The sequence below is a fragment of the Rhinoderma darwinii genome, chromosome 3 (genome assembly GCF_050947455.1).
Source record: "Rhinoderma darwinii isolate aRhiDar2 chromosome 3, aRhiDar2.hap1, whole genome shotgun sequence".
Classification (NCBI taxonomy): Eukaryota; Metazoa; Chordata; class Amphibia; order Anura; family Rhinodermatidae; genus Rhinoderma; species Rhinoderma darwinii.
In genome coordinates, this window is record NC_134689.1 from 372,559,451 (window position 1) to 372,576,203 (window position 16,753).

The window sequence follows — 16,753 nt, forward strand, 5'->3', positions numbered from 1 at the left end:
TCATTTTGTGCGCCAATGCCCACAGAAATCGGGAAACTCCAGTACCTAGGGTTGATTGGAGAGGCAACTCTAGGTGGAACGTCTCCAAACGTTAAAACCTCTTCCAGATTATCGATTCCTGTGGCCATCATCACCAGAGAGACATCACATCTTTCCTCCGCCTATCTTGACTCTGGAGCGGCTGCTAATTTTATCCAGCAGGATCTAGTGGATCGGTTTCGACTACCCACAGTCCGTCTGGAGAGACCCCTGGCAGTTGCCTCTGTGAATGGTCTACCATTGCTTGATCCGATCATGCTCATCACAGAGCCGTTGACACTACGGGTCGGAGCTCTTCACTCAGAACAGATCAAATTCATGGTACTACCCAAGGCTATCAATCCTAAACTTTTCACTATAGTTTTCTGCAAAAACAATAGAACAGAATAACATACAGGGAAACGTCAGTGTGAACTGAGTTTTAGGATTTCAGCAGGAAAAACACCATAAAACAAACCCAATGCGGCATCACCTGATTTTTCCTCTATCGAATTACAGAAATTTAAAGGGGACCTGTCACAATTTTTTTGCTAATGGATTAAACATAGGGGAATGAGCAGATCCTGTGAGCCATACTAATAGCGGAGATATTCTTCCGTGTTCTCCGAAAGCCTGTGTAGACAATTATGTTCTGGATAACTTACCCCCCCCCCCCCCCCACATACTGTATTCAGCTTAGACCTACAGCAGTCCCAGGCTGAGAAGAGTCCTCCTTCTACTCCGCCAATCACACAACAGGTAGAGCTGCATATGTGTTATATAACTGGTATAGTTTAATGGACCTGTGCACTCCGCAGTGTTATTTCATAGGGGACATATTGGTGACAGATCCCCTGTAAATTACTGATAGGTATTTACTAAACGGATTCTTATTTTTATTGCGATTTTTGTGGTGGAAATCGCAGCTTTTCTGCCGCAAAAATGGGGAAAACCTGCAACAGAGTGTCGGTGATTCCGCAGCATAAATTGACATGCTGCTGAATAAAAATACGCACCGCAGGTTAATTTCTGAACAGTTTCTCAGACTATTTTTTTCCGTGGTGTGTTTCTGCTACTATAATACGCTGCAGATTTTCTGAAATGAAATCTGTTGCGGAAAATCCGAAGTCATTACGCTGTGTGTGTTCCTACCCTAAATTAAGTTTTACATTATTTTCAACTATTTCAGAAGGACAATCTGTGGAAAACCAAAAAATACATTGACTTCTTGATGGTGGCTGATCAGAGTATGGTAAGTGATATGTTACATGGATGATAGAAATATTCTTCTGTATGTCATCTATACCCATTAGATTTCAGCACATATCTCCAACAATATAGGATGACAAAGTCTCTAACCACCAGAAGTGAAATGTTATAGCTGCCCTGACGGATGTAAATCTGGACATGACCCTGCTACTTCTGTTCCTCCTGTCAGCAGTACACTGTATGATAGAGCTGTGGATACTGTTATGTATTGATATTTAGTAAAGTTGAATTTCTTCAAAAGATTTTTTTTTCAAGACTATTGTAGTTTCTACCACTAGTGGTCGCTATTGTACACCATCCACCACTTCTGTATCGACTCTGAAATATTACAGTGCCTGAATGGTATAGAGGGTTGTCTGATATGGATATTGAGAGTTATAAATTCTTAGATGGCTCAGCTGACCTTACTTTGTCGTTTTTAACCCCTTCCCGACATTTTTCGTAAGTATACGTCATGGAAAGCCAGTGCTTCCTGCAAAATGTTGTATACTTACGACAAATGCATGGCACCGGCTCAGAAGCTGAGTCGGTGCCATCATCCCCGGATGTCAGCTGTATCTAAGGGTATGTGCACACGATAGCAGGCATTTACGTCTGAAAAGACAGACTGTTTTCAGGAGAAAACAGCTGCCTCGTTTCAGACGTAAATGCTCCTCCTCGCATTTTGCGAGGCTTCTCTGACAGCCGTAAATTTTGAGCTGTGCTTCATTGAGTTCAATGAAGAACGGCTCAAATTACGTCTGAAAGAAGTGTCCTGCATATAATGTATATAAGTGTCCTGCACTTCTTTTGCCGAGGCTGTATTTTTACGCGTCGTCGTTTGACAGCTGTCAAACGACGACGCGTAAATGACAGGTTGTCTGCACAATACGTCGGCAAACCCATTCAAATGAATGGGCAGATGTTTGCCGACGTATTGTAGCCTTATTTTCAGACGTAAAATGAGGCATAATACGCCTCGTTTACGTCTGAAAATAGGTAGTGTGAACCCAGCCTTACAGCTGACACCCTGATGTAATGGCGGGGACTGAAGTTAGCTTTGATCCCCGCCATTAACCACTTAAATGCAGTGGTCAAAAGCGATCGCTGCATTTAAGGTGTTTGCAGCTCATCGATACCCCAGCAATGAAATCGCCAGTGTGTCGGTGGCTGCAATGGCAACCGGAGGCCTAATAGTGGCTTCCCGGTCTGCCTAGCATGGAAAACTCCCAGCCCCCGCCCGGAGGCAGGGCCTAAAAGGCTTCCGTAGCCCTCGGCAAGATGATGCCGGCTCAGAAGATGAGCCGACGTCATCAGGGGTGGATGTCAGCTGTATGTTATTTATTCCACGCGGTGAACAGCGTAGAAAAAACCCGTAAAAAACAATGCCAGTATTTCTGTTTTTTTGTCACTTTGCCCCACAAAAATTTAAATAAAAAGTGATCAAAAAGTCGCATGTATCCAGAAATGGTACCTATAAAAACTATAGCTCGACTTGCAAAACACAAGCCCTCATACAGCTCCGTCGACGAAAGAATTAAAACGTTATGGTTCTCACAACTTGGCGACAGAAAAAATACATTCTTTTTACAAAAGTAATTTTATTGTGCAACAAGTTGTAAAACATGAAAAACTGCTATAAATTTGGTATCGTACTCACCCGCAGAATAAAGTTAACATGTAATTTATAACGCATGGTTAACGCTGTATAAAAAAAACTAGAATTGCAGTTTTTTGGTCACCTAGCCTCCCAAAAAATAGGATAAAAAGTGATCAAAAAGTTGCATGTACCCCAAAATGCTACCAATAATAACTACAACTTGTCAAGCAAAAAACAGCCCTCATACCACTACGTCTATGAAAAAATAAAATTAGTTAAGGCTCCAATAAGTCAGGAAATAAAAATATGCGGTTGTGCAGGTCCGAGGGGAACATTTCCTCTGTTTCAAGAGGCGATTTATCGAGGCACTAAAATTAGGGAACCAGGAAGGGGAGGACCCAAACATATCTGCTGGAAGCGAGGGTGCCCGTATTATACCAGGACAACACTTCCCAGCAAAATTCCCCAAACTGCAAAGGTGCGAAGTGTGGACCAAAAGGGGCATAAGAAAGGACGCCATATATCAGTGTGACACCGGCCTGTGCAGAAAGATTTCTTCACAGCGTAACACACATCTATGGATTATTTTATTGTTTTTTTTTACTCCATTATTATACCACCTGACTATGCCCCTGATGTACTCTGCCCGGCTTGCATATGCCCCCACATTATAAACTGAAATACCAGTAAAACTCCAAACAAAACTACTACCAAGGGAAATCTATACCCATTCGATTTCAAAAGCCAAATGACGCTTTCTCCCTTCTGAGCCCTGCAGCGTGCCAAAACAGACGTTTACTTCCACATATACGGCATCGCCATACCCCGGAGGACCTTTTTAACAATTTTTGGGGTCTGTGTCTTCAGTGGCATAAGCTGGGCACGACATATTTGGGGAAAAATGGAAATTTTTACTTTGCACCATCCGCAGCGCAATCATTTAAGGAAAAGTCCTGTAAGGTGAAAATGCTCACTACACCCCTTAATAAATGCCTTGAGTGGTGTCGTTTCCAAAATGGGGTCACTTCTCAGGGTTTTCTTTTATTATTTCACAATCTCACTCTGCAACATCGAGTGCACACTAATTTTTGCAAAGCACCTGCGGGGTTAAAATGTTCACTACACGACTAGGTTAATACCTTGAGGGTTGTAGATTCCAAAATGGGGTCACTTCTGAGGGGTTTCCACTGTTTTGGTCCCACAGGGGCTTTGCAAATGCGACTCAGCGACCAGAAACCAATCCAGCAAAATCTGCACTCCAAAAGCCAAATGTCACTCCTTCCCTTCTGATCCCGTGCCCAAACAGCAGTTTATGACCACATATAGGGTGTTGCCGTACTCGGGAGAAATTGCGTTACAAATTATGGGGTTCTTTTTCTCCTTTTGTTTTTTGAGAAAATAAGAAATTTTGAGCTAAAGCTATGTCTTATTGGAAAAAAAAATATATTTTTATTTTCACTGCCCAATTTTAATAAAATCTATGAAACACTTGTGGGGTCAAAATGATCACTACAACCCTAGATTAATTCCTCAAGGGGTGTAGTATCCCAAATGGAGTCACTTTTGGGCAGTTTCCACTGTACTGGTACATTAGGGGCTTTGCAAAGCGACATGGTGTCAAGAAACCAATCTAGCAAAATCTGTGCTCCAAAAGCCAAATGGCACTCCCTCCCTTCGGATCCCTGCCGTGTGCCCAAACAGCAGTTTATGACCACATATGGGGTATTTCCGTACTCCAGAGAAGTTGCTTTACAAATGTTGGGGTTCTTTTTTTCTTTTATTTGTTGAGAAAATGAAAAATTTTGAGCTAAAGCTACGTCTTATTGGAAAAAAAATATATACTTTTATTTTCACTGCCCAATTTTAATAAAATCTATAAAACACCTGTGGGGTCAAAATGCTCACTACACCCCTAGATGAATTCCTCAAGGGGTGTAGTTCCTAAATGGAGTCACCTTTTGAGTATTTTCTCAGGTGCTTTGCAAATGCGACATTCCTGCTAAATTTAAGCTCCAAAAGCCAAATCGCACTCTTTCCCTTCTAAGCCCTGCTGTGTGTCCAAACAGCCATTTATGACCACATGTGGGGTATTGTATTACTCGGGAGAAATTGCTTTACAAATTTTGCAGTGCTTTTTCTCCTTTAGTCCTTGTGGAAATGAGAAAAAATTAACTAAACCTAAATTTTCTTTGAAAGAATGTAGATTTTCATTTTCACGGCATAATTCCAATAATTTCTGCAAAAAACATGTGGGGTATACTAGATAATTTCCGTGAGGGGTGTAGTTTTGCGAATGTGGTAACATTTGGAGGATTTCCACTGTTTTTACACCTCAAGAGCCCTTCAAACCTGACATGGTGCCTAAAATATATTGTAATAAAAAGGAGGCCCAAAATCCACTTGGTGCTCCTTTGCTTCGGAGGCCGGTGCTTCAGTCTATAAGCACACTAGGGCCACATGTGGGATATTTCCTAAAACTGCAGAACCTGGGCAATAAATTTTGAGTTGTGTTTCTCTGGTAAAACTTTGTGTTACAAAAAAAAAATGGATTAAAAATGAATTTCTGCAACAACAAAAAAATGACATTTGTAAATTTCACCTCTACTTTGCTTTAATTCCTGTGAAACGTCTAAAGGGTTAAGAAACTTTCTAAATGCTGTTTTGAATACTTTGAGGGGTGACGTTTTTAAAATGGGGGTGACTTTTTGGGGGTTTCTAATATATAAGGCCCTAAAAGCCACTTCACAACTGAACTGGTCCCTTAAAAAAATAGCCTTTTGAAATGTTCTTCAAAATGTGAGAAATTGCTGCTAAAGTTCTAAGCCTTGTAAAGTACTAGAAAAATAAAAGGATGTTCAAAAAACGATGCCAATCTAAAGTAGACATATGGGGGATGTTAATTATCAACAATTGTATGTGGTATAACTGCCTAACTTACAAGCAGGTACATTTAAATTGAGAAAAATGCAAATTTATGCAATTTTTCACTAAATTTTTGTGTTTTTCACAATTAAATACTAAATGTACTGAGCAAATTTTGCTAGTAACATAAAGTCCAATGTGTCACGAGAAAACAATCTCAGAATCGCTTGGATAGGCAAAAGTATTCCAAAGTTATTACCACATAAAATGAAACATGAAAAATGAGGCTCTGTCAGGAAGGTCAAAAGTGGCCAAAGCGGGAAGAGATCATTGCTGGTATATGATGATTATTATTGTTATTATTATTATTATTATTGTAGTTATTATTATCAATGAATGATTTAATTTGTAGTTTACAAATTGGTTCCCAAATCTTTAGCCATAACTACAGATGGACACAACCATTCACTGATTTTGTTATTGTTTTTACCAACCTCAAGCTACAAAGTTGGCAAAAAGTTCTGTTAATACTAAATGTGCCCCTTTTGTGGAAATCTTAGCTACATATCGATCGCAGTTGTCTTCGGGCATGGCCAGACGTGGCGGAATTGCTCTGGAATTCCGCTGCGGACAGTCCGCTGCGGAAATCCGCAGCGTACACGTTTCTCCATTGCTTTCCACAGCTTTTTAGTTAGGTTCATGCACACGTTGCGGAAAATTCCGATGCGGACCATAGGCTGCGGTGCGGAATTTGGTGTCCGCAGCATACACTGGCTTTTGCGGACGTGTAGCGGACTTGTTGCGGACTCATTGCGGAATTTCTCCATTGACTTCAATGGAGAGTCAAAATTCCGCAATGAAGTCTGCAGATGTTATGTGTGTTGCGTAGCGTATTGGTTTTACAAACATGATATTTCTTCATTCTGGCTGGACCTATGTATTTCTAGGTCTACAGCCAGACTGAGGCCCCATGCACACTAACGTAAAAACGCCCGTAATCACAGGCCGTTATTACGGCACTGGCAGGCCCATAGAAGTCAATGGGGCTCCCGTAATTACGGGTGACTACGTGTGTGCACTCGTAATTACGGGAGCGTTGCTAGGCGACGTTAGGAGATAGTCACTGTCCAGGGTGCTGAAAGAGTTAAACGATCGGCAGTAACTGTTTCAGCACCCTGGACAGTGACTTCCGATCACAATATAGATCAACCTGTAAAAAAAATAGAAGTTCCTACTTTGCGAGAACTCCCTGCTTCTTCCTCCAGTCCTGCCTCCCATGATGACGTTTCAGTCTAAGTGACGGCTGCAGCCAATCACAGGCCAATCACAGGCTGCAGCGGTCACATGGACTGCCGCGTCATCCAGGGAGGTCGGGCTGGATGTTGAAAGAAGGACGCGTCACCGAGACAACGGCCGAGTAAGTATGAATTTCTTTTACTAGGGAAAGGGCTGTCCCTTCTCTCTATCCTGCACTGATAGAGAGAAGGGAAGTACTTTCACCTTAATACGCAACGGCTAATCCGCATCAATTTAATGCCCATTTTAGGCAAAGCCGCAACAGAATCTGCAACGCAGATTATGTGCGGCATTGATGCGGAGAATGTCCGCAGAAATACACCACGTCTGGTCATGCCCTAAATGTTTAAAAGATTAACGTTTGACAGATAGAAGTGAAACTAATGACAACTATAACAAGTGGTGTGTCATAGGGAGACGGGAACCAGCTCTGAACCATCTCCTGCTGCTTCCCTTCACAGTCCCATTGAGTTATATAGAGGATAAAATTGAGTTTACATGTAGCTGCCACTAGGGAACCTCACTACATATAGATTTAGACAGCTCCAAATATGTTCAATGGTAGCTGTATAAATCTATATACAGTGAGCTCCTCTTGGTGGTGGCTGCAGGAATCTAGAATTTTACTAATGAGCTGTATCACTATATGAAGCCAGCATACCCTAAAAATGAAAAAATTAAAATAAATAAATTATTACAGACTTCATATATATTTATATATATATATATATATATATATATATATATATATATATATATATATATATATATACATATATATATATATATATATATAAAGAGAAAAAGAGTAAAGCAGCACAGCAACAGCAGTGGGTGCAGGCCTCCTAGGTTGAGGCTAGGAACCCTTGTTAATGAAATCCTGGGGTGAATAAACACACCACTTTTTCACCAAGTTCCTTGGAGTGCTGCCTCTTCATTTTTTTGGATTTCATTTTTTTGAGATTTTATATATATATATATATATATATATATATATATATATATATATATATTGTATAAACTCATACACATACACTATGTCCAGTTTTATTTGCTATACATTTTTTCCCCCCTTTTGGGTGTGGGGCCCATTCTATGTACGCCCCTGAGTATAACCCGAGATGTGTTCACATAAATATCAGTGATCTGTAAGTCAGACAGTGATTGTACAACTGTTCTCACATGTCAAAAACTCTTAATTCTTCCAGTACAATAAATATGACCGCAATATACAAAGTGTTAAACAGCGACTGTTTGGACTGACGAATTTTGTGAATAAGGTAAGACTGCTGGTAACAGATACACTACTACTGGAGATACTAGAATAACTTCATCTGGACTGTATTGGCAGCTTTTCTTCATTGCTGGTATTATCCAGACTTATCTCTTCTTCCTTACACAGGTTTATAAAAACATCAATATTTTTGTTGCCCTCATTGGGATTGAAATTTGGGACTCTGGAGATCAGATAGAGGTGGTCCCCGATGTTGACAAGCTCCTAGATAGATTCTCTAATTGGAGGATTCAGACCCTGCTGCCCAGGAAGCCTCATGACAATGCCCAGTTTATCACGTAAGCCTCCAGCCACCAGGACTAATATCCACGATGCCCGGATTCTGACTGATTACATAATTTCCATTGTGTTTTTGTCTGGTGTGAACTGATTCTCATGATATTAAGGGATCAGTCTTTTTCTTCCAGGCATGTTGACTTCAGTGGTAACACAGTTGGATATGCAGGTTTGTCTGTGATGTGTGATGATTTGTCTTCTGGAATTAACCAGGTAAGTTCAGTGTAAGCACAGTTTAAGCAGCACCTTAAAGGTTTTGTCCTATCAGAATAATCCCTGTCCATATGCCCTATTAGGCCCGCTTAGGACCCCCGCGATGTGTCAGAACTATGTGCTCTGGCGAACTTGGCGTGTCCTTGCATTACACAGACTGACATTTATTGCTGAAGGGGAAATGTTTGAATGGCCGCAGCTTCCCTGGCAATAACAGCTGATTGCTAGGGTGAGAGAAGCCAGACCCACAGCATGTCCTTGCAAAATTAATTTTCTTGTTAAAGTATTCATTGGGGGACACAGTAGTACCATGGGTATAGGTCGCTGTCACTAGGAGGCTGACACTAGGTAAATATAAAAAATGTGTGGCTCCGCCCTGTGGACTATACCCTCTGCTGAGAGCTCAGTCTGCCTCTGTAGGAGGCAGACATGTCCTGTTTGCAGGCAATTCTGCTAGATTTTATTTTTATTTATTTTTCAGGTGCAGGGTGCGAGTCCCTAGTGTGTTCCACTTGGTGACTCCCCTGCGGGCGCTGGGCGGAAGGAATTTTCTACAGTTTCAGTGGATGCCCGCAACTTTGGCGGATGCTACTCCCACCTCAGTGGATGCCCATCTCCCTGGTGGAAGTTTCCTGCCTTGGTCACCCAGTCCCCTATTATTACCGCAATGGCAGTTAAGGATGCAGGACAGCCGCACTACGTTTATGCGTTTTCTGAAGGGGTGACAGGCTGTGCCTGAAGACGACTGACAGGTAAGTCATCCTTCCCCCCGCCATAGGGAGCTGCTGTTGTGGTGGAGCATTCAGACTTTGTCAGCGGGCTTAGCAGCATTATACATAGAGGAGTTTTTTTTTATTCTGAGGTGTTGTGTCCGTACTAATGGGTTTTTTAACATTTATGTGCTTTCAGACATGTTTTCAGCATTATCTTCTATTTTTTACTACAAGCCGCGGCGTTCTGCCGGTGGCGTTATTAATTTTGGCCCCGGCTTTGGTTCTCTGCTAGGCTGCAAGCTGGCCACGCCCCCTCACACTCCCACTTACTCTCCTCCCCGTCCCACCGTTTTCCCATGCCGTTTTCACGTTCTGATTGGTCACCAGGCGGGACCTGAGTCACATGCCTGCCCTGTCCAACCAGCGTGGCATGTGTTTTTGGCTGGAGGGAAGGTGTTATTCTGTTCTCCTCAGACGCTTCTCTCTATCACTGCCAGTGAACACCATAGTAGACTGAGCGGTGTACAGAAGTCATACAGCGCTGGAAATATTCCTGCTTCACAGGGCACACAAAACCTAGGGGGTCTGTTAGGATGGACGTTGGCTATAGTGTTTTTTTGCAAAAGGCTCATAATATGTCTTCAAAAGGTAAAGCTCATAAGACGCCAACCCCCCCTCACCCCCGCCATTGTAACGCAATTTACGTGTACACGGTGCAGTACTAAGTTTCCATGCGGGCAGGCTGACCCAGTTTGTGTTCAAAGCCCCCTGCCAAAACCACCCCAGGATTCCCCAGCTCTCACAGTTAGTGAGCATATTACCCCCCAATAAACAGCTTCCCTCACCCAGGCGGTAGATAATCTCACCCGCCTCTCTCAGGCCACGACTAATGCCTTACAACGCCTTCCTCAGCAGTTAGCGTCCCAACTGTCTGACCCCTCTCAGGCACCACTGTCCATTCAGGCCCCCAGACATTCTTCCCTGGATTGCACTCGTTCTAGTTCTCCCAGTGCATCCCGCAAGCGGGCCAGGAAATCAAGGAGATATCATTCTTCCTCTGAAATGCTCTTTGGATAAAAATACTGCATGCATCGTTCATTATTTTCATTCGAGAGATATATCTGAACAAGCTTCTTCAAGAGACGTCTCCCTCCGATTCTGAGTTTGTGTGTAATAGAAGCAAATCTACTCTTCCTGCTGTGAAGGATCTCATTCAGGCAGTGAGAGATATACTTTAGATTGCGGATGATCCTGCTGAATCCCCTGAAAATGAGTCATTATTGCATCGCCACTCGTGACCCCCTTTGGTCTTTCCAGATCATAAGGGTTTTGACAAATTGTTTTCTGATGCGTGGAAACATCCTGACCGGTCTATGCACGTGTCCAAGAGTGCGGACTATGTTTCCTTTCTCTGATGAGTGTATTGCCAAATGGTCAGCTCACCCCAAGGTAGATGCTCCCATGGCCCAGCTTTATGAAAATACTACCTTACTGGTTGCAGATGCTTCCACTTTAAAGGATCCTGTTGATGCCAAAGTGGAGTCTATGGCAAGAGCCACTTTCAGAGCGGCCGCAGCTTCAGACAGGCTTTTTTTGCAGCATATTGGGTTAGCTTGGCTAGTATTGAAGTACTCGACTACAGGACGTAATTGATTCAGGGGACACTCAAGTCTATACTTCCCTGCTAGCTGCACAGCTTTTGCAGATGTCTAAATATATCTGTGACATCTCTGTCCAAGCTGCCCATAGGTCAGCAAAGGCCATGGCTAATGCGGTAGCTGTACGCAGGGCCACTTGGACTAGGAACTGGGCTACTGACAGTGTCTCTAGGAAGAAGGTTTTAACCCTTCAATTTGCCCAGGATCTCCTTTATGGACCTAACCTGGTCCAACTAATTTCTGAGGCTACAGGAGGAAGGAGCACTTTATCTTCCACAACGTCGTCAAAGACTATGCCCAATTCCCTCAGTCAGAAGACAAGATGGTTTCGTTAATTTCGGTACTCGGCCCCATGTCAGAGGCAGAACTCAAGAGACTCCCATCCCTTCCGAGTGCAGAGACCTTCCTTCTGGTCTAGAAACTCCTGGCAGCCCCGCAACAGACCTGCTCCGGCACAGCGGGCTTCCACAGCCTGAAAATTTGCCCTCACCCGAGCTGCTACCTCGGGTGGGGGGACAGCTGCTCCCCTTCCAGGAGACATGACTCACAAACATCGAAGACACCTAGGTGCAGGAGGTTGTGTTGACATGCTACAAAATAGAGTTTTCTTCTTGCCCTCCTGGGCGGTTATTTTTATCAATTCCTCCAGGGCCCAAGCTTTTTCTCAAGCCATTCAAAACCTCTCCCATCAAGGAGTAGTTGTCCCAGTACCAACTCTAGAACTGTCCAAAGTGTTTTATATAAACCTTTTCACAGTACAAAAGAAAGATGGATCTCTTCGACCCATTTTGGATCTCAATTGATATCTGAAGATTCAAAGTTTTTGCATGGAGTCCCTTCGATCGGTGGTCGCTTCCTTGGAGGTCTAGGGATTATTGTCCTCAATAGACATCAAGGATGCTTATCTTCATGTTCCCATTGCTCAACTACATGAGCGCTTCCTGCGCTTAGCAGTAGGTTCCGAGCATTTCCAGTTTGTGGCCCTCCCCTTCCGACTGGCCACGCTTCCAAGATCATGGCGGCGCCCATGGCTCTTATCGGATCCAGGGGAATAGCGGTTATCCCATAATTGGACGACTTTCTGGTACATTCCAAACAGGAAGACTTGGACAGCCTCAACATTACACTGGATTGCCTTTGCAGATTCGGATGGTCGATCAACAGCGCCACGTCATCCCCCACTCCTTCTCAGAGAAAGTAGTTTCTAGGGATAGTCCTGGATACACAGGCAGCCAAGGTATTCTTACCCAGGGAAAAAAATCACCACTCTCAGACAGGGCATGACAGTACTCTGTAGGAATACTCCTTGCTCCATCCGCTTCTGCATGAAAGTCTTGGTGACGATAGACTTAACCTTCGAGGCAGTTCCATTTGCTCAATTTCAGTCCCGATCTCTACAGCTGGCAATTCTATCTCGCTGGGACAAGTCTCCGGACTCCTAGGATCTGACGATCCATCTGTCCCCTTCAGTCAAGAAAGAGCTGCTGTGGTTGATGTCTTTCCCCAACATCTCTCAGGGAAAGCCCTTCGCAACTCTCTCCTGGCAAGTCATCACAACGGATTCAAGTTTGTCCGGCTGGGCGGTGGTCTTCAGCTGCCTCACAGTCCAGGGCACCTGGTCAGACCCAGAAGCTCAGCTCCTGATCAACATCTTGGAGCTGAGGGCCATCTTCCTGGCCTTGTCTCACTGGATGTCTCGTCTCCATGGTGGAGTTCCAGTGCGGATACAGTCAGACAACTCTACAGCAGTGACGTACCTCAATCATTAGGGAGGTACAAGAAGCAAGACTGTATGGAACGAAACCGCCAAGATCCTTCGCTGGACGGAACAAAATGTCCCAGTAATCTCAGCAGTGCACATCCCAGCAGTAGACAACTGGGAGGCGGATTAGCTGACATGGGAATGCCTGGATCCCAGAGAATGGTCTCTTCATCCAGAGATTTTTCACTGCGTTTGCATTCGGTGGAGTTTCCCGGACGTGGATCTCTTCGCATCTCACCTCACCTGGTTCTCCCCTGGTCGTCCTTCTACCTCAAATATCTTTTATTATCTTCCACTACTGCCTCGAGTGCTGAAAACGATCAGGGACGCAGGAGTCCCAGTCATTCTGTTGGCCCCGGACTGGCCTCGCAGAGCTTGGTACGCCGGTCTCATCCTCCTGTTAGTGGCCGCTTCCTCTGCGGCACCACCTCCTTTCCCAAGGTCCAATGTTCCACTCTGCTTTACCTCGGCTGCGTTTGACAGCTTGGCTGTTGAAACCGCGGTTTTGAAGTTCAAAGGTTTCTCTGATCCGGTCATTCAGACCAAGATTAAGGACCGGAAGGCTCAATTCCAAAGAATTTACCATCGCACTTAGTTGGCTTATTTTAGGTGGTATGAATCCCATCAGTTCCACCCTCTCCTTTTTTTCCATCCTGTAAATTCTGGCCTTCCTCCAAGTTGGTTTGGAGGGGCAGGTTTCAGCCCTATCTTTGCTTTCTAACGCATTTTGGCTTTCTGAACTCCAATTAAGACTTTTTTGCAGGGAGTCGCACATTGTGCTCCTCCTTATCTGTCTCCTCTGGAACCTTGGAAACTCAACCTGGTCCTTGACACTCTCCACGCTGCACCCCTCAAACCTTTGCGGGAAGTTTCTCTCAGGATATTATCCTGGAAGGTAGTTTACCTTGTGGTGATAACCTCTATCCGTAGAGTTTCTGAGCTTGTGGTGATCACCTCTATCCTTTCATCTAAATGAGGACATTGTTCTTCCTTCATTTTGTCCTAAACCCTTACATCCTCGAGAACGTGCCTCACATTGCCTGGATGTCGTTAGAGCCCTTCAGGTCTACATTGCAGCTATAAAGTCCATCCATAAGACGGACACACTTTTTGTTGTTCCTGAGGGCCATCGCAGGGCCCATCTTCAGAGGCCACCATTGCTAGCTGGATAGGTTTGGCTGTTAAAAAGGCCTACTCTGCAAAGGGTAGGGGACCTGCCTTCCAGGTCACTGCTAATACTACTATTGCAGTTGGGGCCTCCTGGGCAGTGCGGCATCAGGCTCCTGCCCCTCAGGTCTGTAAAGCCGCAACCTGGTCCTCGTTACATACTTTTTCGAGGTTTTACCCAATCCATGCTTTGGCTTCTGCCGATACCAGTTTGGGTCGAATGGTTTTAGCCTGCTCACATGGCTGTGATTCTTTTTTTCCACCTTAAGGGACTGCTTTAGGACGTCCCATGGTACTGTGTCCCTTAGTGAATTTTTTTTTTTGTACTTACCAGTGAAATCCCTTTCTTGTTGAATTCACTGGGGGAAACAGGTCCCACCCTATTTCTTATTGCTATGTTTTTGGCCTTCTGGAGGTTGCTTTTCTCATTGGAAACATATTGTGTTAAACCTTCTCTGTTCCCCTACTGCTCAGGTTACAAACTGAGGAGCTGAATTCAACAAGAAACGGATTTTACTGGTAAGTACTAAAATCCTATTGTCTTCATGAGACAACCTCTTTAAAGGGGTTGTCTGGTTTAATAAAGTAAATAGAGGGGAATCCTTCATTTGGTGCTTCCATCTTAATGATGGATTCTCTGAATGAAGGACCTTTGTAGCTGGAGGAGAGTTCAGCTAAAAAGAGTGTCTGTATGTCTGTCTCCCCCTCAAAAAGACTCAGCCTGTCTGAGTATTACAGAGCCGCAAGGTCCATGATGTGCCATGAGCCAGATAACCTCCTGCCCTAGACTCCTGCACAGCCCTGCATAGATTTTTGCCTTTACATATATTATGCACATTGGCTGTTCAGGATGGTGAGACATAACCCTACAGTATGTGTCATTTTTATTTTCAGGATGCTGCTGGTAGGTATGTCACCATGTTGTTTAGTGCTGTCATGGTGTCTATGGGGATTTCTCTGGGACATGCAATGTCCACTTCATATCAATTGGCTATAAAGAGGCGTGGGATTTTTTTGGGGCATTATTATTGGCTTGGAAGTAATAAAAATGCATATTGGGAGATTAATTTCTGGGAGATCTGATGGAGGGGTTGCTGATCTAGACCAGGTTATTCTGTGAGGGAGTCTCATTTGCCTTATATCCTGTGACCTCTTCTATGAGAGCAGCGCCCCTCTAGAAGATCGTTTTTCACTGTATAATAAGGTGGTTTAGTGAATTGTCTGTTCTCCGAGTAGCATGTGTAGTGTGATAGATTCAATCTTGTATTTCTAATAATACTCTATATGTTACTGTACGTTACTTTTTCATGAATCACTTTAATCATCCCCTCTTACGGTCTTTTATCTAGGATCACAGCAGATTTGTTGGCTCTGTTGGTGCCACAGTCGCTCATGAGATGGGTCATAACCTCGGGATGCCTCATGATAAGTCTGGCTGTACATGCGAAGATGCTCCCTGTGTCATGTTTCCAAGTCTCGGGTAAAAGCACCAACTTCAATTTACCTCACGCCTTGTACATGTTTCTAGGTAATACAGGACAGATGACATTCTAGTTAATTGTGGTTCAGGCCATAACTGATCTTCTCCTTTTCTATACTTAAAGTGTAACTAAACATTTAACAAACTTCTGACATGTCATAGTGACATGTCAGAAGTTTTGATTGGTGGGGGTCCGAGCACTGAGACCCCACCAATCGCTAAAACGAAGCAGCTGAAGCGCTCGTGTGAGCGCTGAGCTGCTTCGTTTCTGTTCGGCTTTTTCCGTAAATAAATGTATCGGAGTGCGGGCTCATAGACTTTCTATTGGGCCCGTACTCCGATACATTCAATTCCGGAAAAAGCCGAACAACATGAAGCGGCTCAGCGCTCACACGATTTGTTAAACGTTCAGCTACACTTTAATGTATTTCCGAGTTTGGTAATATTATCTATAATCGCACCTGGTTTTCGCCAATGGGAAATAATGGCAGCTGTGGATACAAAACACAATCACATGATATTGCCATGGGTGTAACTACCAGGGTGGCAGGCATAGCAGCTGCTATGGGGCACCAACAGCTGATTGAGCCTCCACTATTAAAAGAGGGGCAGGAGATGGAGAAGATATAGTAGAATTCAGAACACCGAATGGCCAAGGAAGGGAGGAAAAGATACAGGGAATGAAGCCATGTCCATAACCTTCCACTACTTTGCTGAACACATTTGCTGTTGACAGCAGTTATTGTTGAGTGTGGCCCCTTCTAAATTTTGCTATGGGGCGCCAATGTTACTTTTCACATGTGCTACTGACTGCATTTTACATTAGGAAACAGTTCAGTTCTCCCTCTGTGATCCCAGCCTAAAGGTTCGTGCACAACCCCATTGTCCGCAGATCTTCTTGTGCAGTTGCTACCAGTCCCCTACATAACGATGTATTTCTTATTCCAGCTTTGCACCTCCACTCATGTTCTCCAGCTGCAGCGTCGGGGATCTGAAGAGATTTATCTACAATAACTTTCCAGACTGCATGTTAAATGTGCCACAGGCATCACAACTGCTGTCTCCTCCCTTGTGTGGTAATAAGTTTGTTGAAAGTGGAGAGGAGTGTGACTGTGGTGAACCCCAGGTATTGGCCCCTCTATTATCAGCTGCTTTGTATAATGTGT

The 16,753-nt window shown here is 43.9% G+C and overlaps 1 protein-coding gene across 1 annotated transcript in view; it reads left to right on the forward strand.

Annotated features, from left to right (window-relative positions):
* The first annotated feature begins 266 nt into the window (after positions 1–266).
* The window catches only part of LOC142748282 (zinc metalloproteinase-disintegrin-like crotastatin), a 37,795-nt gene continuing 21,308 nt past the window's right edge, over positions 267–16,753 (forward strand). Inside the window, exons 1-7 of the mRNA XM_075855382.1 lie at positions 267–360; positions 1,208–1,270; positions 8,233–8,304; positions 8,427–8,596; positions 8,726–8,807; positions 15,457–15,587; positions 16,536–16,713. Of these exons, the coding sequence (XP_075711497.1) occupies positions 295–360; positions 1,208–1,270; positions 8,233–8,304; positions 8,427–8,596; positions 8,726–8,807; positions 15,457–15,587; positions 16,536–16,713 (762 nt within the window). The 5' untranslated portion in view covers positions 267–294. The remainder of the gene's footprint in view (positions 361–1,207; positions 1,271–8,232; positions 8,305–8,426; positions 8,597–8,725; positions 8,808–15,456; positions 15,588–16,535; positions 16,714–16,753) is intronic.